At 35.7% G+C, this 23467-nt stretch overlaps 1 protein-coding gene across 1 annotated transcript in view; it reads right to left on the bottom strand.

Moving 5' to 3' along the window:
* ECT2L (epithelial cell transforming 2 like) overlaps positions 1-23467 on the bottom strand; it is a 111094-nt gene that overhangs the window by 25653 nt on the left and 61974 nt on the right. Inside the window, exons 9-13 of the mRNA XM_007484635.3 lie at positions 13110-13238; positions 11522-11614; positions 9073-9255; positions 3235-3338; positions 936-1058 (exon numbers count right to left, since the gene is read on the bottom strand). Of these exons, the coding sequence (XP_007484697.2) occupies positions 936-1058; positions 3235-3338; positions 9073-9255; positions 11522-11614; positions 13110-13238 (632 nt within the window). The remainder of the gene's footprint in view (positions 1-935; positions 1059-3234; positions 3339-9072; positions 9256-11521; positions 11615-13109; positions 13239-23467) is intronic.

Below are 23467 nucleotides of genomic sequence, written 5' to 3'. Positions count from 1 at the left end.
GGATGAGGGAGGGGTTACAAAGAGGAAAAGAATCTAGAACTCAAAATTTTGTTTTAATGTTAAAAATAAGTACATAATGGATTTTTAATCAATAAGTACTCCTTTTGGGGATGGTAGATTTCTGATGGAATACACATTCCTCTTACCTTTATAATAACTCAAGCAAACTTCACTTCTTTAGGATCTCCCAGTGAGAGGATGTGATTTGAGCTCTTAGGAGAAAGGGCATTTCTGAAAACAAGCCAAGTATTATCATGGGCATATGGAGGCTGGAAGGGACCTAAGAGGCAAAGCAATCCAACTCCCTCATTTATTAGCTGAGGAAACTAGAACCTTAACCTGACAACCTGAAGGCCAATGTTCTAGTTTTGTATTCTCACTTGCTATGCTATCTTGAGAGGTTAATTAATTTCTCAGTTTCAGTTTCTAAACATTTAAGCCTTAATAATAATATTGCAGGGCTTACTTTGCAGGTTTGTCATGAGCAAAGCACTTTGTAAACCTCTAAGCACAATTACACATAAAAAGTGGAGCCAAAAATATCATCCAGGAAGTATGATTAGATAGGAGGTGGGCTGGTGATGTAGGGGTAACAAATGGCAAGCCAAGGATTTTTGGCATGGACAGAATATTCAAAGACTTACAAAGTCCTCTTTAGGTAGACACACTACTCCACTCCAATTATGAAGGATAAATGGGAGGACACTGGGTATTTATGGATGAATCTCAGAGGATGAGCAGTACAAATGATTTGGAATGTGCACCCTCTGAGAAGAATTCCAAATCAATAAGATCTCAAATTCACCAAAGTAAAAAAGGAGGAATATCCCTTAGATGTCTTCCTTTAAAAAGAAGGAAAGAATATGAATTACATCCTCCTCCAATGTCTGTCTATTCAGAACAGACTGCCATCAAAAGGAGAGAAACACCTTTACCTTTGTTAAGAAACGGAGAGTTGTTGCATCACATTTTGTCGAGATAAAATCTCCATCAAATTCTTTGTTCTTGTTGCTAGATTTCTTCAGCAGAAAATCTGATAGATATTCTAGTGGATTTTCCTAGGGGGAAAATATCCAGAAAGGAAACCCTATTTAAAACAATCATTGTCTGAAATTCTTTGGGATATATAAAGTGTGAAGGAAAGGAAGACTTTTTTTCTTGGTTTTCTCTGTAGTATAATAAACTATTTTTAGATGTTTAGGGTAATAAGCTATCTTTAGAAAACAATTATAGTAAATGCTATTATTCAGCTAGGTCAGGAAATGGTATGTTCTCTTTAATGGAAGTAGTAGCAGCTGTATCATTGTTTTCTAAGTCCAGGTTATGACACAAATAAATGAGGGTAACTTGGAGCCTATAGAAAAGTGTCAAAGCACTTCCAGATCAACAACAACAACAACAACAACAACAACAACAACAACAAAAGACGAAATCCCCATTCTTTATGTCAAACATAGAATGGGATGAAGAACAGAAAGATTTTGGGGGAAGGAGCTTCTAGTGACATCTCTCACAAATTACACACACACACACACACACACACACACATACACATACACACACATATCCTGTTGATGTAAATGAGCATGTCTGTGTATGTTACAGAGGTAGAGAGTGGAATTACATTAAAACAAGTAGTCAAGGGCTCATTATTTCAGCGACCATTTATGTCCTAATGTGTCTCAACATGTTTCTGTTGTTTAATTTAAGATCGTTGCAAGAAAAGGCTGGAAGCCATTGAAATATGTCAATACCCAGATTATCGATGTTTAAAGAGTTCAAATGCAATGAAGTGCACTTTACTCTAAAACTACTCTGAACAGAATTTTCTTTGGTAATACATCTGGATCATCATTATGAACATAAATTATCACTTTGCCAGAAAGACCCAGAAATGACAGGTATTCGAGTTTTAGTTGAAAGAATGCTAAATGGGCCATTTATGGTTTTGTGTTGAAAGACTAATAAATAATTCTTAACTAAGTTTTCATAGGTTCACCATAATGTAGCACCAAAAAAAAAAAAAGCAATTTTGAGAGATTTCTGTTAATCTACCCAGGAAATCACTCACCTATTTAGAGAATTAATCAGTGTCAATATCCAAGGCTCTAGTTGAAATTGAAGCAAGTAAGACATAAGTAAGAATAAGGAGAAAAGTTGAATTAACCTATAGGCTTGTAGAGTTAAATTACTATTATTGAAGGAAAGCGTGTGAGAACTTTTTTTTTGTTTGTCTTTTAGACCTGTAATTCATTATCTGAACTTCCTCTCACAAAGTAACCCTGGCAGATTCATTGTAACTAATAGTCTTAGATAGTTGTTTGGGGGCGCTGAGAAATTAAGCCATGTCCCAGCATTACACAGTTTAGTGTGCCTGAAATAGCTGAGGGAACTAAATGCAGCATGGAAAAATTAATACCTTCCTTCTTCTCCCCTCATTCATTCTCTTAATGGACTCCAAATCAGACCTGCCACTTCATTTTCCTCTCAGCCTTTTTGTTTTTGCTTGATATTTTCAGACATTTGAATTAACTTCTCTAGAAGTCAATTCCCCATATTCTAGATCTAATGGGATTTTAATAAATCTCTTCTTTACTCACACTCAACACTAGCTCACTTAATTCCTTTTCCTTTGTGTTTTGCTTTCTTTCTCCCCTGTTTATCAGTCTCTTAGTTTCTTTCCAATGAAACTTTTTTCTCTTTATTTCTGCTTTCTTTCCTAGTTTCAATTGTTACTTAGTTTCTCTATATTCTCTTAATTTTTCAGTAAAAGCTACAAAGCTACTCCATTTATCCATTTTATTTTAAAAAAGCATTTCTGATTAGAATCAAGGGCAAGATATAAAAAAGTTCCTTATATTATTAACTATGCTACTCAAGGAATTTTCCCAATTCTCTAAGGAATTTTATAGACTTGGTGTAAAGAAACAGTTGAAACTTTTTAGTCACCAACCTCAGAAGTTGACAAACCGTCTCAGAGCATTCCTAAACTATATTCTATTGTAAGGTTAATCACAAAAGATCTAGATATTTTGATTGGATCAATAACTAAAAATAAACTAGATATGAACAAGTCCTTAATCAATTTGAAAGGATCATTGTCTTTGGACCAATGGATGAAATAAACAATAAATAGCAACAAGAACAGCAAAAGCCTAGTTCAAACATTCTTCATTCAGTTTTTTTATTTTCATTTGTTTGTTGATGTTGATATTATCCCAGTAGAAACTTAACTGATTTCTCCTTTGATAGTTCGATCAATCCATCTGCCAAGACCTGAGCAGTTTCTTGGTTAGCCAGAACATTAGCAAGGTTCAGAGAATCAAACATAAACTGCCCTGCAAGGTAAAAGATCACAAAAAGTATTAGCTGTTTAAATGGTGTAAGTGGATCTTGGTGAAGGTTTTCATCTACCCACAGCAGAAATCTTCGATAAAATTTGGTTAAATAAGGCATGTGCAAAGGGAGTAAGGCAACTAAATATATTTTAAGATTAGAACATTGGGAGGGCATTGGTCTTTGAGGGTGAAGAATGACCATGTTTATGCATAGTCAGGAAATATATTTTTAAAGCAAAGGAATTATTACCCACATCCTTATCCTTCCTTCCTTCCTCCCTTCCTTTTTCTCTTTCTCTCTCTCTCTTTTTCTTTCTCTCTCTCTCTTTTTCTTTCTTTCTCTCTTCCTTCCTTTCTCTCTCTTTCTTTCTTTCTTTCTTTCTTTCTTTCTTTCTTTCTTTCTTTCTTTCTTTCTTTCTTTCTTTCTTTCTTTCTTTCTTTCTTTCTTTCTTTCTTTCTTTCTTTCTTTCTTTCTTTCTTTCTTTCTTTCTTTCTTTCTTTCTTTCTTTCTTTCTTTCTTTCTTTCTTTCTTTCTTTCTGTCTTAGAATCAATGCAGTATATTGGTTCTAAGATAGAAAGAGCTAGGCAATGAGTGTTGAGTGATTTGCCCAGGGTCACACAGCTAGGAACTATCTGGAGTCAGATTTGAACTTAGCACCTCCTGTCTGGGCCTGATTCTTGGTCCCCTGAGCCATGTTAGCTGCTCCCATCCTTGTTTTTTAAAAAGAAAAAATAATATGCCTGGAATATCAGTACTTAATAATTATCTGTTGCCTTGATTTAAAAAAGCAAATTTTGTATATATGTAGTTTTATATATACAAATTGTGTGAATCTATGCATATATTAAAATGTTCATTACATTTAATTAACTAAATTTGATTCCTGTAATTATTCCCACTATTTCTCATTTTCAGAGTATGAACAGCGCTTTTTATCTTCCTGGTAGGAGATATTATTTCTGTTAAAAAGTTTCACTTCCACTTCTCTCTAGAAGTCCAGGAAAGATCACAACACAATGTTACAACTTGTTTTGTATCATCATTTTCATTTAAAAAAAAACTATTAAATATCTATGTGTAAAGCAGCTCTGTGAAAAGGGCAAGTGGGATATGGCTCTGCCTGTGAAACGTTTGAAATCAGAAGGAAGGCTGGGTTCAAATCTGATTTCAGACACTTCGTAGCTGTATGACCCTGGGCAAGTCATAGCCACAATTGCCTAGCTCTTACTGTTCTTCTACCCTGGAACCTATACTTAGTATTGACTCTGAGACAGAAGGTAAGGATTTTTTAAAAATCAGAAGGAAAGGGAGAGCCAGGACATAAAACCCTTGTTGGTAAATATTATGTAATCTAAGGACACATACCCATCTACATCTCTCACGATGCTTGCATATTTTCTAAATAGAGAACTAGAGAGTAAGGCACAGGGAATGGAAGAGGAAAGGAAAACTAAAAGTCTGAGGGACACGGTTTAAGCCTTTTGGGGACACATCAAGGAAAGGGCTGTCTTGAAGAGGGAATCAAAGATGGAAAAGGTTAGCATTTAAATAAAGAAAAGTCTGGGATAACCTAGATGAATTTCAAAGAGGGGGGAGAAAAAAAAGATTCATATAAAAGTGGAACCAGTGAAGCTTATAAATAATAGTTTTTCTGAGAGGTTTTATCCAAAAATTAATCATGGGACTACACAGGAGGATGAGTTCAATGAGGTATGATAATAGATGGTGTTGGATCTCAACGTCCCCATTCAGGAACCCATTTTTCAGTCAGAGTGAATAGCAACTATTAAAATAACTTGATCAGGGATTTATATAATTTGAATGGTGCTTGATCAAAATGATTTGAGCAGAAATAGCACATAAGATGAACTATGGTGGGAGAAAGACAAAAAAGAAGAGCTATTAAGAGACGAGGGTAGCCACCTGGATTAGGGTTGTGATGGTAGAAAAGGAGCCTGATCAAATACAGGGCTTTTGGACCATAAAGGCAGGCACTGATGGATGAGAGATGAATCATAGCATTTCTAGGAAGCAAAAAAAAAAAAAGATTTGGGGAAGATGTGGTTAAGCTTGTAGTAGCTTCTGCCATCACAGCTGAAGGATTTTCTTAAGCAGTCCTCAAAAAGGAACTTCAGCCCTAGAGGCTCAAGTTTCTATTTGGCTCAGCTTTTAATGGTTCTTTATATTCTTATGCTTATCCTACTTATATCTGGAGCTTGGGTATGAGTGTAGTTTTCATGAAGTAGAAAGAGGTATTTTTTAATCCGTGAAAGTGGTTCTTAATGGTGTGTGTGTGTGTTAGAGACTTATTCTCAGAATTATGTTTTTAAGTTTTAGTTAAAAGAAAATATAAAAGAAAACAATTATGTTGACATAACAGTAACATTTTTAACTTATTAACAATTTAAATAATAAAATTTTATTAAAATTTATGTTGACATAACAATTACTAAAACTTTTTTAAAAGCTCATGTTAAGAATTCTTGGTCCATGACATCTGGATTATAATAAATTTGAACCACATTGAAAGAGTGGAAAAAAATTAATTCCAAGAATCTATTTAGTAGCCGATAATTTTGGCTATATGAGAACTTACCAAGAAATAAAGCCAGCATTCAAAAGAGACAACAGCAGATAAAATGCAAAAAGGATAGAGCAAGAAAAAATAGGATATGATGGATGCTAGATGCAGTTTTCTTTTACAGTAATTTTGGACAGAATATTTTCTTATTGAATAAACCAATGGAATTAACAACTATCCTTTTTGTCAAATTTGTGTTAAAGCTGTCAGCAGCTGTTCATTGGTTCTCCTGTTGTGTTGTCTCTACTTGTGCTTAGATGAGAACAACATTTTTATAGTGCTTGCTATGTGCCAGGTTCTGTGCTAAGAATCTTACAAATATTTCCACATTTGGTTTCACAACAACCCTGAGAGGTAAGGACTATTATCCTTATTTTACATTTGAGGTAGCGAAGGCAGGCAGAGGTGAAGTGACTTTCTATGGATCACAGAATTAGTAAATGTCTGAGTTTGAAATATATATATAAGCTCGAATTTGAACTCAAGTCCTCCTGAGTCCAGGTTTGGTACTACATATTTATATAGTTGGGAACTATAGCTACCTAGGTGCTACCTCTCTGGGCTTCAGAAACATGGAATTTCAAAACCAAAAGAGGACTTCAGAGTTCAGATAGGCATTATTTTTCTCATTTGCAAAATGTGATGGTTATATTAGATGTCCAAGCTTTAAAATTTTCTCTTTATACTTTGATACGACTATTTAAAATCCATCTTCCAGGGGCAGCTAGGTATATACCTCCTAGAGGTTTGACCCTAGGTAAATCACTTAATCTAAATCGACAAGACCTTGTCACTCTTCTGTCTGAGAGGAGAGGGACGTCCTGGAGGGAGAGCTCCTGGAGAGGTCTTGAAGGAGGCTGTGGAAAGAGAACTCAGGAGGAGTCAGGAGGAGAAGGCTCTGGAAACATTTCTTGAAAGGAGGCTCTCTTGAAGGTGGAGCCTGAGGTTGGCATGAGAAGCCTTACCTAGAGAGATCTTGGGTGAGTGATAAAACCAACTGACTGATCTATTCATTCTTATTCCTTTCTTACTTTCTCTCTTTTTCTATTGATTAATCAGTGTATTATAAATTAAATTTCTCTATAAAACCCAGTTGGCTTGGGCATATTCATAAATTGGGAATATATTCTCTGGCGACCATCTTACATTTATATAAAACCAAGACACAGTAGAAAATATATTTCAGCGGTCATAATTGATATATATATTTCCCTTGCTCCCAAAACATTTTAATTATCACAGTTTATGGCTCCCACTCTCTTATCTATAACTATTTAACACTCAAAACTATTTTAATCTAACAGAACCAACACTTAATATCAATTCTACGACAGAAGGTGAGGATTTAAAATATAAAATAAAATCTACCTTCTCTATTAATATTCATAAGTTAAAATTATACCTACCTGGATCGCTTAGCATTTATGAATTAGCAATTTATGAATATAAAGTAAAATATTAATAAACTTCTATTCCATTGTTCTAGTTTTATATTTTTACATATCCTTACATGTTCGTCTGGGGTTTTTACACTTATTTGTCATGTTTGCCCTTTTAGAATATAAGCTTTAGGAATACAGGGCCCTGAACTATTGTCTTTAAATCTCTATCTAGTGCCTCAAATGGACAGATACTTTGTTCCTAGTGAACCCTCTCTAACTGGTATAGTTCCAAAATGAGGAATCACCTTTGTAAAAATAGACTTGAATCCAGGACTTCAATCCCCAGAAGTCCTTGCTCTACTTCCCCAGAATGCTTTGTAATCTCACTGAATTCTCACCTAGGCCGAGAGCAAAATCATTATTTAAAGGGTCTCCGCCCACGGCAGGGTCTCTTCTCTTCCTGGCTCCGCTGGCAAACAGACATGTCTCATGATGTGAGTGAAATTTGGGTGGGCCTCATGGCCCACCTAGCACGTGCTTCTCTTGCTTGTATTTTCTTTAACCCTTGATCTTTAATAAACCTCATAAAAATTATACTCCTTAATGAATGCTGGAGGGGATGTGGCAAAGTAGGGACATTAATTCATTGCTGGTAGAGTTGTGAACTGATCCAACCATTCTGGAGGGCAATTTGGAACTATGCCCAAAGGGCGACAAAAGAATATCTACCCTTTGACCCAGCCATAGCACTGCTGGGTCTGTACCCCAAAGAGATAATGGACACAAAGACTTGTACAAAAATATTCATAGCTGCGCTCTTTGTGGTGGCCCAAAACTGGAAAACGAGGGGATGCCCATCAATTGGGGAATGGCTGAACAAACTGTGGTATATGTTGGTGATGGAATACTATTGTGCTCAAAGGAATAATAAAGTGGAGAAGTTCCATGGAGACTGGAACAACCTCCAGGAAGTGATGCAGAGCGAGAGGAGCAGAACCAGGAGAACATTGTACACAGAGACTAATACACTGTGGTATCATCGAACGTAATGGACTTCTCCATTAGTGGCGGTGTAATGTCCCTGAACAACTTTCAGGGATCCAGGAGAAAAAAAACACCATTCATAAGCAAAGGATAAACTATGGGAGTGGAAACACCGAGAAAAAGCAACTGCCTGAATACAGAGGTTGAGGGGACATGACAGAGGATAGACTTTAAATGAACACTCTAATGCAAATACTATCAACAAAGCAATGGGTTCAAATCAAGAAAACATCTAATGCCCAGTGGACTTACGCGTCGGCTATGGGGGGTGGGGGGGAGGAAAAGAAAATGATCTATGTCTTTAACGAATAATGCTTGGAAATGATCAAATAAAATATATTTAAAAAAAAAATAAAAAAAAATAAAAAAAATTATACTCCTTGCAGAGAGAAACTAATTTCTACCTGTCTCAGCTTCCCCAAAATTTTAATCTTTATACCTTATAACAGAACTTCAGAGTAGAAACTAGCTTCACTATGATGGAGAAGAATATACAAGACCTCAATGGTTAGTACCTGAGCATAGCTGAAATGGAGATAAAAGACATAAGAGACTAGATGACCCCAAGGAGCCTGAAGAGTTCATTTTCACCCTAGATCTTTTCTACCCTGATCCACCTTATGTCTAAAGGTTTTTTTTTTTGCTGTCTTATTTAAAAAAATTATCCTAGACATGAAACAGCATATTTTATAGCAAATTTGCAACCAAAGGAGAAGAAATCTTACCAATAATCTTGCCACTGATGTTTCTTTGTAGCTCCTTGAAGTGAGGCCTCAGCTGCTTCCGGACTGATTTCAAGGTCTCTTCCAGGAATTCTGTGAAGCTGTGCCATGTCTGGAGCTTGTGGTCACAGAAGTAAATGGAAGGGGGAGAAGCTCCTTGTTGCTGTCCCAGCCAATCACTAAGAACTGACATGATTTTCTCTTCTTATTTTCAATGATATGGAGAGTAGAAGGGAGAATTCCACTTCTTGTTTAAAGTACAGCAAAACACGGTTTACATGAATGTCTGCTTTGACAGAAGGACTGACTGGCTGACAATTCCTAGAGTGAAACCCGACGTTTCCTATAATCTATCTGTTCTCATCATCAGGGCCACATTCAGAACTAGAAAAGACCTTAAAGGTCATCTAGCCCAGTGCCTAATTTTACAGAAGAAGGATTAGACGCAGAGGGGTCAAATAACTTCTCTGGTTAGCAAAGGCTGCATCTTGTTACCACTGAGCCACTATTGCCCTTCCTTCCTACTGACCCTACCCCACCTAACAGCTGAGCCTGGTGTTGTGCCCACAGTCCACTCAGAGGCATCCAAAGGGACAGAGAATGGGGAGGAGGCTCAGGATACTTGGCTCCTATGCTCCTGACCAGAGATGGTCTCCCAGCTAACTGTTCTGGGCTGAATGGCAACTTCCCTTCTCCAAATGAAGACAATCTTGGGAAAGGACAATCATTGTCTTTGCCCTGAATGCAATATGACTTTGTGGTCCTCTTGAACAAGAGGAATAGGTAGGTAAAGGAGGCAGGATGATTTTAAGGATGAAGTTTTCTGGGGGAAATGTATTCATGGAACTCATTTACCAACCAGAGATGGAAATTCTTTCCATTGAACCACAGTACCTCCCACTTTGACATAAAGTGACAGGAATAAAAACTTATATTCTAATCAGGAAATTTAGTTGTTGGCATCCAGATGTGGATTCTTTTGAGCCCATAATTAAATGTGAGAATATGGCATATTTCTTTTTGGCTTGGACTTTGATTTTGAATCATATCTGTTATATATTGTAAGCATAGATGTATGTTTTATTTTATTGCTAATAATAATTTGGATGGGAGCAGCTGGGTAGCTCAGTGCATTGAGAGCCAGGCCTAGAGATGGGAAGTCCTGGATTTAAATCTGACCTCAGACACTTCCCAGCTGTGTGACCCTGGGCAAGTCACTTAACCCCTATTGCCTATAGCCCTTACCACTCTTCTGCCTTGGAACCAACACATAGTATTGATTTTAAGGTAGAAGGTAAGGGCTTTATAAAAATATAATAATAATTTGTAGTATTTTAAGGTTTGTAGAGCACTTTGCATATATGATCCCCTTTGAATCTCACACTAAATTTGATGTTACTATCACATTTAACCAATGAGGAAACTTGGGCTAAGACAGATTAACTTGCCCAGAGTCACATAGCCAGTAAGTACCCGAGACAGAATTTGAACTTAGATCCCTCTAACTCCAAGTCCAGGCAATACCTCTAGAAATAGTATTCCTTGATAATGATAAATGTTTCTTAAAAGGCTTCAATTAGGATAATCAAATCTAACCAGTCCAATATTTCTTATTATTAACATAAAAGGAGGGTTTCATATTTGGTATTCCATTCAGTAAGCATTGACTTAATGCTTATTACATGCATGGCAATGCACCATGGAATGGAAATACAAAAGGAAAAGTAAAATGGCTCCTTCTTTTAGGGATTTATATTCTGTTTTCTCTGGGGGTGTCTTATCTCCTTAAAAAAAAAACCTGGTTAGTATATATTTATTCCCTGTTTTTTTTTCTTCCATTGATGGAATACTATACTATATCATAATATAGTATTCCATCAATGGAAGAAAAAAATTCTGTCCATATTAAAAATCCCACTTCTAAGAGTAATTGCTTACATTCTACTGATTTCTCCTCAGACAAGGTTTAACCTGTGGTAGTTTGAAAAGGTTAATATAGTGAATTAAAATAGCTTGTGATTTAAACATCAAACAAACTTTTTGACCCATTTATTTTTGGTTAAATTCAAATGGAGACAGGCATCTTGGTACAGTGGGTAAAGAAATGGCCTCAGCAAGACCTAGGCCAAATACTGCCTCAAACACAAAGTGGCTGTGTGACTCTGGGCTACACACATTTCTCATCTCATCTCATCATGCAACATCTTGAAGATGTGGCAAGCTATATTGATGAAACTGAAGTCTTCCAAACTCTCAAATTCCTCCTAGCTGCATGAACCTTCCCCTAGTATAGAAAAGGAATAGTGTGCCTTTAAAGGAAGGAGTGAAGCACAATCACTCATACCAGCAGTAGCTAGTTGTCATTTAAATTACAGATCTGTTCTTCCTCTGTGATGGCTATTTTATGAGACTTTTCCAAAGGGGAGGTTGAGTAAGGTGGGTGTATACTTACTGTGTTGGTAGGATCCAGTTGCTATCCCTGTGGGGGAGCTAAACATTGTTCCAGTCAACTGAGACAGATGGGAAAGGACTTTTGTACCTGCCTCTGCAAAGTCAGAAGTATTTCTATTAGTTTACAGCCTCTGTCAGAGAACCATTGAATATTACTGAGAAAGTACAGGGAACTGGCCAAGATGGTCCATTAAAAGCTCTCTTTCTCAATCCAACTACTATTAGGAAGCTGATATCAAAGACTTTCATAGAGTTAATTCTTCAAGACTGAACACAAACACTTTATTCTCTGTTTCTACTTTATCAAGTCAAAACATTTTCCCCCATCCCCCCCCCCCCCCCCCAAGAGGATTTGTTTGTTTTGAACTTTGGAAAACTGAAGTAGGTTTCTTTTTTCTTTTCTTCTCTGTCTCTGTCTCTGTCTGTCTCTCTCCCCTACTTATTTATTTATTTCCTTCCTTCCTTCCTTCCTTCCTTCCTTCCTTCCTTCCTTCCTTCCTTCCTTCCTTCCTTCCTTCCTTCCTTCCTTCCTTCCTTCCTTCCTTCCTTCCTTCCTTCCTTCCTTCCCTCCTTTCTTCTTTCTCTCTTTCTTTCTCTCTCCTTCTTTCTTCCCCTCCTTCCTTCTTTCTCTCTTTCTTTCTCTCTCCTTCTTTCTTCCCCTCCCTCCCTCTTTCTCTCTCTATTTCTTCCTTCCTTCCTTCTTTCTCTCTTTCTTCCCTTCCCTCCCTCTTTCTCTCTTTCTCTATTTCTTCCTTCCTTCTTTCCTTCCTTCTCTCTTTCTCTCTCCTTCTTTCTTCCCCTCCCTCCCTCTTTCTTTCTCTCTCTATTTCTTCCTTCCTTCCTTCTTTCTTCTTTCTTCTTTCTTCCTTCCTTCCTTCCTTCCTTCCTTCCTTCCTTCCTTCCTTCCTTCCTTCCTTCCTTCCTTCCTTCCTTCCTTCCTTCCTTTCTTTCTTTCTTTCTTTCTTTCTTTCTTTCTTTCTTTCTTCCTTCCTTCCTTCCTTCCTTCCTTCCTTCCTTCCTTCCTTCCTTCCTTCCTTCCTTCCTTCCTTCCTTCCTTTCTTTCTTCTTTCTTTCTTTCTTTCTTTCTTTCTTTCTTTCTTTCTTTCTTTCTTTCTTTCTTTCTTCTCTTTCTTTCTTTCTTTCTTTTCTTTCTTTCTTTCTTTCTTTCTTTCTTTCTTTCTTTCTTTCTTTCTTTCTTTCTTTCTTTCTTTCTTTCTTTCTTTCTTTCTCTCTCTTTTCCCCCCTATGAAGTGACTACCATCCTGGTGCCTGAACTCATGATTCTTCATTGGCTCATGGAATTCCACTTGGGCTTTTGTTGGCATTACACCTTCTCCAAGGGCTCTCCTCTTTCATTCACCTTTCCCCACAACAAATCTCTAGGAGTGTAGAGTCTGATTTTCTGAGGAAAGGAAGGCCTCCTTCTCTCAACACAACTACCGATGGTTGGATTCTCCTCTCTACTTCTAACACTGTTTTGGGTGAAAGAATATCTAATTATAGCTTTGCCTAGTGATAACTTCATAAGTGATTATTGTAAAATGGGGAGAGTACTGCTGTATTCTAATTAAATTTTAGCAAAAGCTGACCTGATGCTGCCAGAGGAATAAAGATATCAATGTGACCTCCTTCTTCTTGAGTAGCTACACAGCTTCCAAGTTTCTCCCAAAAGTCTCGTACCTCAGGAGTCAACACATTTTCAATACCAATTGTGTAGCCTGATGTAAAAAAAATTAAAACAAAAATATATTTAGTGCAACATCACAACAAGAAGCTTTGATTTTGTATTCTCTCACATGGGAAAAAAAAACAAATTAGCACATTATTGAAAATCTCTAAGGTCTCACTCTACAGGAAATGTACCAAACTAGCTCCTGTGTCTAACATCATTGCCACAATGTACATATCATACAAACACATAAGTCACTTATTCCCTCATTCAATAACTATTCGGTTAAAATTTGGTAAGCACCTGCTCTGTACAAATTCAAGACTAGGGAAGCATGCAGGAGATTACATATAGTAGTATCCTTTCCCATATAGAGTTGTCAGTCTATTAGGAGGATAAGACTTAACGGTACTGAAATAATCAAATAAATATGTGGTCTCATCCATGGACTTCATCAACTTGGATGTTCCTCCCAATCCATTTATGCCTAACTGCTGTGTAGCTCTTGTCCTTTTTCTATAGAAAATTTCCCTATGGTTTTCTTTGGGTTACATCACAGAATCTATGAGTTGGAAAGTACTTCAAAGGCCATCTACTTCAACCCAAACATGAGAGAATGCCCATAGTAACATACCTGAGAAGTGGACATCCATTCTATTTCTGAAGATTTACCTTCAAGGAAGAGTAATCTACATCTCTTAAAACAAGCCATTCTAGTTTTGACAATTCTAATTGTTAGTACTTTTTCCTGATAACAACCCTAAAATTAACTTCTTTTCAACTTGACCCATTGCTCTGGTTCTGCCCTCTGAAGTAAAACAGAACAAATTTAATAATTCCTTCATATGACATTCCTTTGACTACTTGAATACAAATATCATTCTCCCTTAGTGAAATTATCACTAGGATAAGTCAAGAAGTTATTAACTGCTTTAATTTTGGGAGGTGTGAAGGAGATAGAGACAGATAGACTTAGATGCTAGAGTTATCTCTCTCCAACTTCTGAGGGGGGTCAGAAATTTATACCTTGGGTCAACAATACTAGATACAAATAAACACATGATTTATCATTTTTGTTGATTGTCTGGACTTAAAGGTAGAGAAAATTAAATCAGAAAGGTTGTTGTACACTCATTTTTCCCGGCTTTGGAGAGTTGGTTGTTAAACATTTATCCACATATTCCTGGTTTTATTCCACTAAATCTTAGTGATCCCCATGAGGTCAAATTTGTTCTTTGAGTTATGACCTCTTATTCCTCTTGTTTGTTGCCTAAACTTTAAGTATTTGTGTATAGACAGCGGAGACCACAGGTATGAGTATGGCTGTTTTTTCCCTTGGGTTCTGACTTCTGTGAATCTCTTGGTATTTTATTTGTTCTTCCTTCTTTGAGGCCACTCTGTATAACATCTAACTTTGGGAATATACACAAGTGATATCTTCCCTTTCCCATTCTTTCTATAAGTTCTTTTGATTAGATTTGCAGGATACCTACTCTTACTCATCATGAGCTTTTCCATTGCACTCCATATAATACTCATTTTTAACTCTGCACCATCTGTGTTGTTCCATAACTCTCAATCATATACCAATAGTAGAATATTGGCATTCAAAAGGTGGGTCTATATTTTCTAGGAGAAGATGGGAGCTTTGAAATTTCCTGAAAGCTATCTAGTTTTCTTCATCTCATTTAATTCTTTGTCCAACTTGTTGTCCACTTGTACTATGTGTTCAAGATTTTATATATACTAATAATGAACTGGAGGAATTCCATGTGAACTGGAACAACCTCCAGGAATTGATGGAGAGCAAAAGGAACAGAATCAGGAGAACATTGTACACAGAGACTGATACATTATGGCACAATCGAATGTAATGGACTTCTCTACTAGCAGCAATGCAACGACCCAGAACAATTCTGAGGGACTTATGAGAAAGAACACTAACCACATTCAGAGGAAGAACTGTGGGAGTAGAAACACAGAAGAAAAAACATTTCCTTGATCATATGATATGATAGGGATATTATTGGAAATATAAACTTTAAATAATCACTCTACTGCAAATATTAATAATATGGAAATAGGTCTTGAACAAGGATACATGTAAAACCCAGTTAAATTGCTCATTGGCTATGACGGAGGGGGGGGGTAGGGAGGAGGGAAGGGAAAGAATACAAATCATGTAACCATCGGAAAATATTCTAAATTAAATAAATTAATTTAAAAAAGATTTTATATGTACAGATATTAACATATAGTTCTGTATGTATAGTATGTACTGATAGGACAGTTCTTATAATTTGGACAATAGATATTCACTTTATTTATTTATTTTTATTTATTTGGGCTGGCCAAACTCTTTGATTGGTTATTAAGCTCTTCCAGGAAGTTCTACAATGTTTCAGGCTTTGATGCAATCAGAATAATGTCATTTGCAAGCAGGGGCATCTAGTGATGTGTTCCAGTCAAAGGGAATCCTCCTTCATTGTGGACTCTGGTTAGGCTCTCCTCCAAGGTAGTGGAAAATCCCTTTGGCATTTATGGGTTAATGACTTATCTGATGATGATAATAACAATCATAACAAGGTTATTGCTATTATTATATCTTTCAAGGAATTTTGTATAATTTGAATTTATGAAGGGAAGACATCTTGTTGGAAGAGAGTCTTTAAGGCAGCATTTTATTCCAGTTACTTTAGTGACTTAAAAAAAAAAGTAATTAATCAAAAATAAGTACAATGGAATCTTGTCTTCTCTTAAATCTTTTATTCAATAATATGATAAAAAAAAATAGAGTCCACTGTGAAATATCCCTTGAGAAATCCTGCCTGTCCCCTATTCTGTACTCTTATCAAGCATACCCTTGATAAATATACACATATATTATATATATATTATTATCATAAAAGTTTATATATAGATGGAAAATCAGACATATGAGTCAGACTTTATCAATATTTGATGGGTTATCTTTTTCACTATTAATGAGGAATGAGGGTTTTTTTCTATGCCTTTGGTATTTTCCCCTCCTTCAGATACCTTTTCTGTTGCCCTCGCAATCATGTAATCTCTACCACATAGATCTCTTTTATGTATACTTGTTGTAATTCAGCAACCTTTCCCACCTTTGTTCTCCTCAGCGGCTTTTCTATTTTTTTTATAAGCACTTCTGCAAATGTGATTTTAAAATTCTATGTCCTTTTTGTTTAAAAATATTTTTTTCCCTGAAAATCTTGGTTCATCTTTACCATTTTTCTCCTGTTCCCTTCCTCTCGTTTTTTATATTTCAATGACCTTGGGATGACTTTGGTTATCTGAAATCAGGATTTTAGGTCTGTTTTATCCTGTGTTTCTGGTAAGTTTGTCATAACTTCAAAGACCTATGAGTAGACTAGGTTTTGCAAAGCTGAAGAAATGAATAGGAGAAATTCTCTTTCCCATGGGAAACTTTGCTATCTTTAGGCAGAATAATGGAAAGCACTTGCTCAACTTGTAGTACTTGTTCTCTGAATGTTCTAATCATGACATGGTTGTTGCATCTTCTAACTATACCTTCATCAGTCTCCTACCTTTCGCCCCCTCATTTAGGTTTTGTCATGTCCAAAGGTTATACAATTTCAACCTTGCTCTAACTCAAGGAGGAGGTTTTTTTCATGGAGCTAAGATTCTGTATATGTGTTTGATATGCTTTCTTCCTTATAGCTATAAGCTATAAAGAACAATGACTTTGTAAAACTACCATAACAATTTTTAAACTAATTCTTCAACCTTTTTTTTTGAATCTCTAATAAACTTTTAAAAAACTGGTTTTATTTCCTACTGTTTCTCACTTTTTAATGAGAAAATGTTGCTCCCAATTTTCCACAATCCTTCTTCATAGGATTTTATAAACGAGTTCACATTCTAAGTCTTTATGGCTTTTGGGAGTCAGTATGGTACAGTGTAAAGAACCCTGGCTTTGGAGTCAGTCTCTAGGTTCAAGTCTTGCTCCTGATGCTTACCATTTGTGTTCTTAGGTGCCAGTTCATCTTTCTCAGTCTCAGTTTCCTCATCTGTATCAGTTAAAATTAGAAGGGAAATGAGTACTAGGGGTGGGGGTGGGGGAAGAATCCTTGTAGAAAGTTTCTGTGATAAATGTCTCTTAATGAAGATATAGTAGGAACTGATGAAAATTTATAAAACTAAGAGCCATTCCACAATAGATAAATGGTCAAAGACTATATGAACAGGCAAATTTCAAAGAAAAAAACCATAAGCTCTCAATATACATATAAAAATACTCTAAATAGAGATATCCAAATTTAGCAACTTTTATGTTTCATATCACATGCATAAGACTGAGAAAATAAAACAAAATGACAGATATTGGAGAGACCTATGAAAAAACAGTTATATTGATACAATTTTTGGTGGAGCTGGGAACTGGTCCAGTAATTCTGGAAAGCAATGAGGAACTATGAACTCAAAAGTTATTAAATGGTAAACACTCTGACTCAGCTATAGTATTATTAGGACTATACCCCAAAAAGGATCAGAGAAAAGAAGAAAAAGGGATATGTGTACAAAATTACTAATGGCATCTTTCTTCAAAGTAAATAGAAATTGGAAACGGAGGAACTGTTCTATTGAGGAATGGCTAAATAAATTATGGTATTTAAATGCAATGGAATATTATTGTCACATAAAAATGATGAAATGGACAGTTACAGGCAAAAAGGTGGAAGTCTCTATGAACTAGTAAAAGAGCAAAGTGAGCTGAACTAGGAATGCAATTTATACAATGATGGCATTATATAGGAAAATAATTTTGAAACACTTTAGAGTTCTGGTCAGTGAAATTCTAAGCCATGAGTCCAGATGATTAAAGATAAAACTTGTTATTTTCTTCCTGCCAGAGAGGTGATAACTAAGAATGAGGGAAGAGAGAGACAGTCAGACAAACAAATAGACAGCCACAGAGACACATACACACAGAAAAAGAGAGACAGACACAGGGATTGTGTTTTGTTGGACTATGCATGGATATGCTGTCTTTTGTTGTTGTTTTATTTTGCTTTTGTTCAACAGTAGGGAGATGGGCTGGGGGGATAGTAGAAGGGATATATTATTAATATATATAAAAATAGATATTTTTTAAAAGGAGAGTATTGGGTTAGATGGACTTTTATGTCCTTTCCATCACCAGATGTTTGAGCTTGTATCTTTTTACTTGGAATATAAGTACAACATTTGCTAACCAAAAAGCTTTTTAGATTCTTTTTGTCTCCTGGTGATATGGCAATTGATTTGTCAATTAAACTTTCTATAAAATTTTTAGGGTATGTGTTTATGTCATCTCTTCTATTCATATTCCATGTTCCACAATTAATACTTTATTTGAATAGATCAAAATTAGCTTCTATCCTAAAATAATATTTTTAATTTTAATTCATTTTTCTATCTTTGTACTAATTTTTATCTTTGCTTTTAGAAGTTAGTGATCTTGGGGATCTCAGGGAGGGAGGAAGAGAGAGAATTTGGAGCTCAAAATGTAAGAAAACGAATGCCAAGAGTTGTTTTTACATGTTATGGGGGGGGCATTCCTGAAGATTAAAAAAAAGTCAGTGGTATGATTATAAGCAAAGATCTGATTCAGGAATGATTCTTATCTCTCATCATTTCTGGTATCATCTTCTCCTTCACCTTCTGTCTCAGTTTCAGTTCTAAGATAGAAGACTGGTAAGGGTTAGACTATCAGGGTTAAGGGATTTGATTGAGTTCTTTGTTGACTTTTTCTGCCTCTGAAGCTTATGTAGCAAATGTTGGTGCATAAACTCCAATTATTTTCACGGTGGCCTCTTTGCAAATATTTATGATACAATACAACCAAGTATCATACCAAATGATGTTTCTTCTCATTGCTGTTGAGTACCAATAAAACCAATGTTGTTAGCTCTTCTTTTTGCGTCCTTGAGAATCTGCAAGTCTTCCTTTTAGTCACAATTTCTTTCTTCTATTTTCATTTAAAACAAGAATGCCAAAACTCCTATAATTTATTTCCTCCAAACATCCACAACTTGGTCACTGGATAAGCAAAGTACTAACACCTGTGTTAAAATTTATAGCTAGTAGAAAAACCATGTCTTAGTACCTCCTGCTACTTTCCCCACCATTCTACCAATCTCTGTGAAATGGCAGAAGGAAACTATTTTACCCTCTTGGGAATGAGAACTCCTTTGCCTTTTTAATAAAGGTAACTGCGATATCTATCATTCCATGATAACTAGGCCATCATAGCACCAACACTACAAAAATGCTCATGGAAATCAACATGAATCTTATTCTTTCTTGACCCCTCTTTTATTATATTGTAAAACACTATACTCAGTTCAGAAGGCAGTAATTACTTATTGGATAACTACTGTTTGAATACCTATCATGTCTGAAGCATTGTCCTGTATAGACATCATGGAGAATACAAATGAGGCTATGTTATCTATCAAAGAGTTTATAGACACCTACACAAAAAATTATAATACTACCTAAACTGAAAATATAGAGAGCTCTTCATAATGGTAAATTAATAAAGAGGATGGAGCCATTACTTCTAGAAGATCAGAGAAGACTTTAGGAAGTAAATTGCATTTGAGCTAAGTCACCAAAAAAGTATAGAAATTAGACAACTAGTAGGAGGGTGTGGCAGATGGGTTTTATAAGGAGAGAGAACAGAATGATCAAAGTCATGTAGGTATAAAAGTGAAAAAGCATATTTGGAAACAGCAAATTCCCATTTTGTCTTAAGAACACAGTAAAGAAAAAAGAGACATTTATTAAGAACCTACCATGTGCCAGGCTTTGTGTTAAGTGCTTTACAAATATCTCATCTGATCCTCCCAACAACCCTATATGATAAGTACTGTTGTTATCCTCATTTTATAGTTGAGAAAACTGAGGCAAAGGAGGTTAAGTGACTTGCCCAGGGTCACAGAACTAGAAGGTATCTGAGGCTAGATTTGAATCTAGATCTTTCTGATTCCAAATCCATAGACAGCTCTATACACCACACCTAGGAAAAAAAAAAAAGAAAAAACCAAAAAGTTAGAAAGTAAGTTGAATTTTGATCATAATGGGTTTTGAATGCCAAGTGAAGAAATGATGGGCATTATTTAGTAGATGAGAAATCATCGGAGGTTCTTAGAGAAAGATGATGGCTTCTTCAGAGCTATATTTTAGGAAGATTAGTATAGCAATAAGATCTAAGAGGACTGGAGGTGGACAGGCTAGTTAGGCAATTTTCAGAAGTTTAAGCAAGAGTTCATAGGAGGATGAACTAGGGTAGCAGTGGTGAGAAAGAAATTATATGTTTCAGAGATATTGTAGAGGTAGAAATTTCATGAATTATCGATCGAGTGGATTGGAGTTGGAGGTGAAAGAGAAGGTGAAGGAGAAGGAAGAATCACAGCTGTCTAAGATTTCAAGCTTGAGTGAATAGGAGAATGATGGTGGTGTCACTGACAGGATTGGGAGGGCGCACATTATATGCTATAATACCTTCTTAATGGAGATTCAGAATTCTAATGCAAGTCAAATTCCAGGCAAATAGATGTGTCAATAAAGATCAATCAAAGGAAAGTAAAGGGCTCAGGGCAAAAGCAAAGCTTTCAAGACTTTGTAAAGATGAATGAAGAAGTATTTATTTCCTGACTCATTCTGAGAGTTTTATGCGACGATTGCACTAAATCACATTCACCTGAGAAGCCTATTCTCACAAGAATCAAAGAGGTATGTTGCTTGACTGCTATAGAAGAATAAGAAAGTGTAAAGTAAAAGAATCTGATGGCTTTACTTTTTAGTACCAATCACAGGTCCTAGAGTTTGTCAGTGGGCATTGACCAGAACCCATTGGTATCAATTAGCACAATACCATAATACTAAGAATGAGACAATTCAGGTACTCATGAGCTCTGTGGTAAATGTATGTAATAGAATATTATTGTGCTAAAAGAAATTATGATAACAATGATTTCAGGGACTCCTAGAGAGTATGAACAGATGCAGAGTATAGTGAACAAAATCATGAAAACAATTTATATAAAGACCACAACACTATAAAAAAAAGAAACTTTGAAGGAATTAAGTACTAATCAAAATAATGGCCAATAGTATTTCCAGAAGACTTATGATGAAACATGTTATCCACCTCTTTACAGAATAGTAATGGATGAAACAGATATTCCTTTTTGGATATGGTGGCTATAGGATTAGTTTGTTCTTTTTTCCTTTAACTCCATTTTAAATTGTTGGTAGGGATACTGTGTTGGAAGAGTTTGCAGTTGTGATGCAAAAAAAATGACCCATTTTAACATTTTTTAAAGAAACACACAGTAGAAAATAGAAATTGAAAAGGAAGTACAGAAAAGCTGGACAATTTTGAAAGTAATACATAGAATTTATCATATATATATATACATTTAAAAATATCAAATGGTATGAAATAGATTCCTGATTTGCTATAGAATCTTCTTTTTGTGTTCTGTTGTGAGTATGGAAATGATCTTTTTTGATGTCTTAAGTTTATAACAATTAAAAAAAGAAAAAGAATTCAATTGGTAAGGATGTAAAACATTGTCTTGTTGACAGATGAACAATACAGTATATAGAAGGAGTAAGAAAATAACTTCTGTTTAACAAAAATTACTAACATCTGTGTGTAAGGAAACAACTTTCAGATAGGTTGTGAACAGCTTAGTAGTATAAAGTCACAAAATGAACTGTGGTATTAATATAAAGGCTCAAATCACCTAGTGTAGAGTGATGGCCCTCTTGAATTAAACAGTTTGTTGACATGAAGAGTCAGAGAAGGAGATTTAATTTAGTAAAAATTGCCAAGATTAAAAGTACCAAGAAACAGAAGTACCAGCTGTAAGAGTGAAGATTTTTGAAAACTTTAAATGGCTAGACCTGCTGGACATTGTAGTTCCTCAGTTAATTTTAACTTAATTTTAATTTAGTTTTAAGACTTAAAAGGACAAAAGTCACAAAATGAAAAATCATATAATTCTTTGGATACTAGGATGATCAAATAAATATTATTGATTTCACATTTTATATTTGGTGAGTTTTTGTCTTATAAATGAAAGACGAATCTCAGAATCAGCAGGCTCTGATTTAAGCCTGTAATGTGTGTTAGTAAGTGAAGAGTTCAAAGAAGCTTGGATGGAGTAGGAGTAGTCAACTAATAAGAAAGCTTCAACTTCCAGTGTCTGAAAGGCTGAACAAAGGTTTAAACTCATTAGAAGAGAGCTTCAGGTTCAACTATTGCTCTTTAACTCTACTATAGTTTTGAGGTAAAACCTCTCAGAAGTACCTGTTGTTCTTTGCTGCTCTCTCTAATTGAAGAAGGAAAACAAGAAAGAGGAAGGATTATTTCAAATTATTTTGCTGTATAGGAAGAGATGTTGAAATCTAATTGAAGAAATCAGCACCCTAATGAGGACAGAGTTGACTGGGCTTGAGTGTATTATTCAGAAATTCCACCTGAGTTGCTTTGCTGTGAATTCTGTTTACTACAAGCTAACTGGAAAATGCCGAATTCTAATAAGTGAATAGATGGCTCAGGTTATCTGAATAACCCAAAGAGAAGCAGCCCGATGAGCCATGTAGATCTCTACCTTAGAAGGACTACTAACTAAATTAAACGCTTTCTCAACAGCTTTTTAAGGATGTCTGTGAAGAGGATATTCCCAGCTAGAGAGCAGTTCACAGAGAAGCATTTTTCATGTTGGTGAAAATATTCCTGAGTGGACTAATAGCATCAAAACCTGTAGTCCAAGTTGTGAGTAACTCTAAGAATAGAGGTTTTCTTCCCTTGTGTCCTTCGTTCCAGGTTTCTGCATTTGCTTATTCTTTTCCACAGATACTGATTACATCTGTTTATAGAGTATGATCCAGGTGTATGTATTGTGATATAGTATTTCTTCATCTGCTTTACTGAATGAGAATCTATAGTGCTATTATTATTTCTCTTGTCTTGTTGCTAAGTAAATAATTGTATTTAAGTTCCAAATGAATGGCTGGTTTAAGTGGAATCACATTGGTGGGGGATTAAAAGCTAAAATGATGAGTTGGGCAAGTATATTCTCCCACAACAGGGTTGCCTTTATGGCCTGAGAGATTTTGAACGTGTCTGTGGTGATGACCCTTCTCTGGGAACCTAACCTTGCCAGGAGGAGGGCAGCTTAGAGGAGCAAGTCATCCTGGAGAGAGCAGACAATTCATAGCTTGTATGAAGGATGACAT

Source organism: Monodelphis domestica, chromosome 2 (assembly GCF_027887165.1).
Source record: "Monodelphis domestica isolate mMonDom1 chromosome 2, mMonDom1.pri, whole genome shotgun sequence".
Lineage (NCBI taxonomy): Eukaryota > Metazoa > Chordata > Mammalia > Didelphimorphia > Didelphidae > Monodelphis > Monodelphis domestica.
This window is presented reverse-complemented; position numbering and strand designations above follow the sequence as displayed.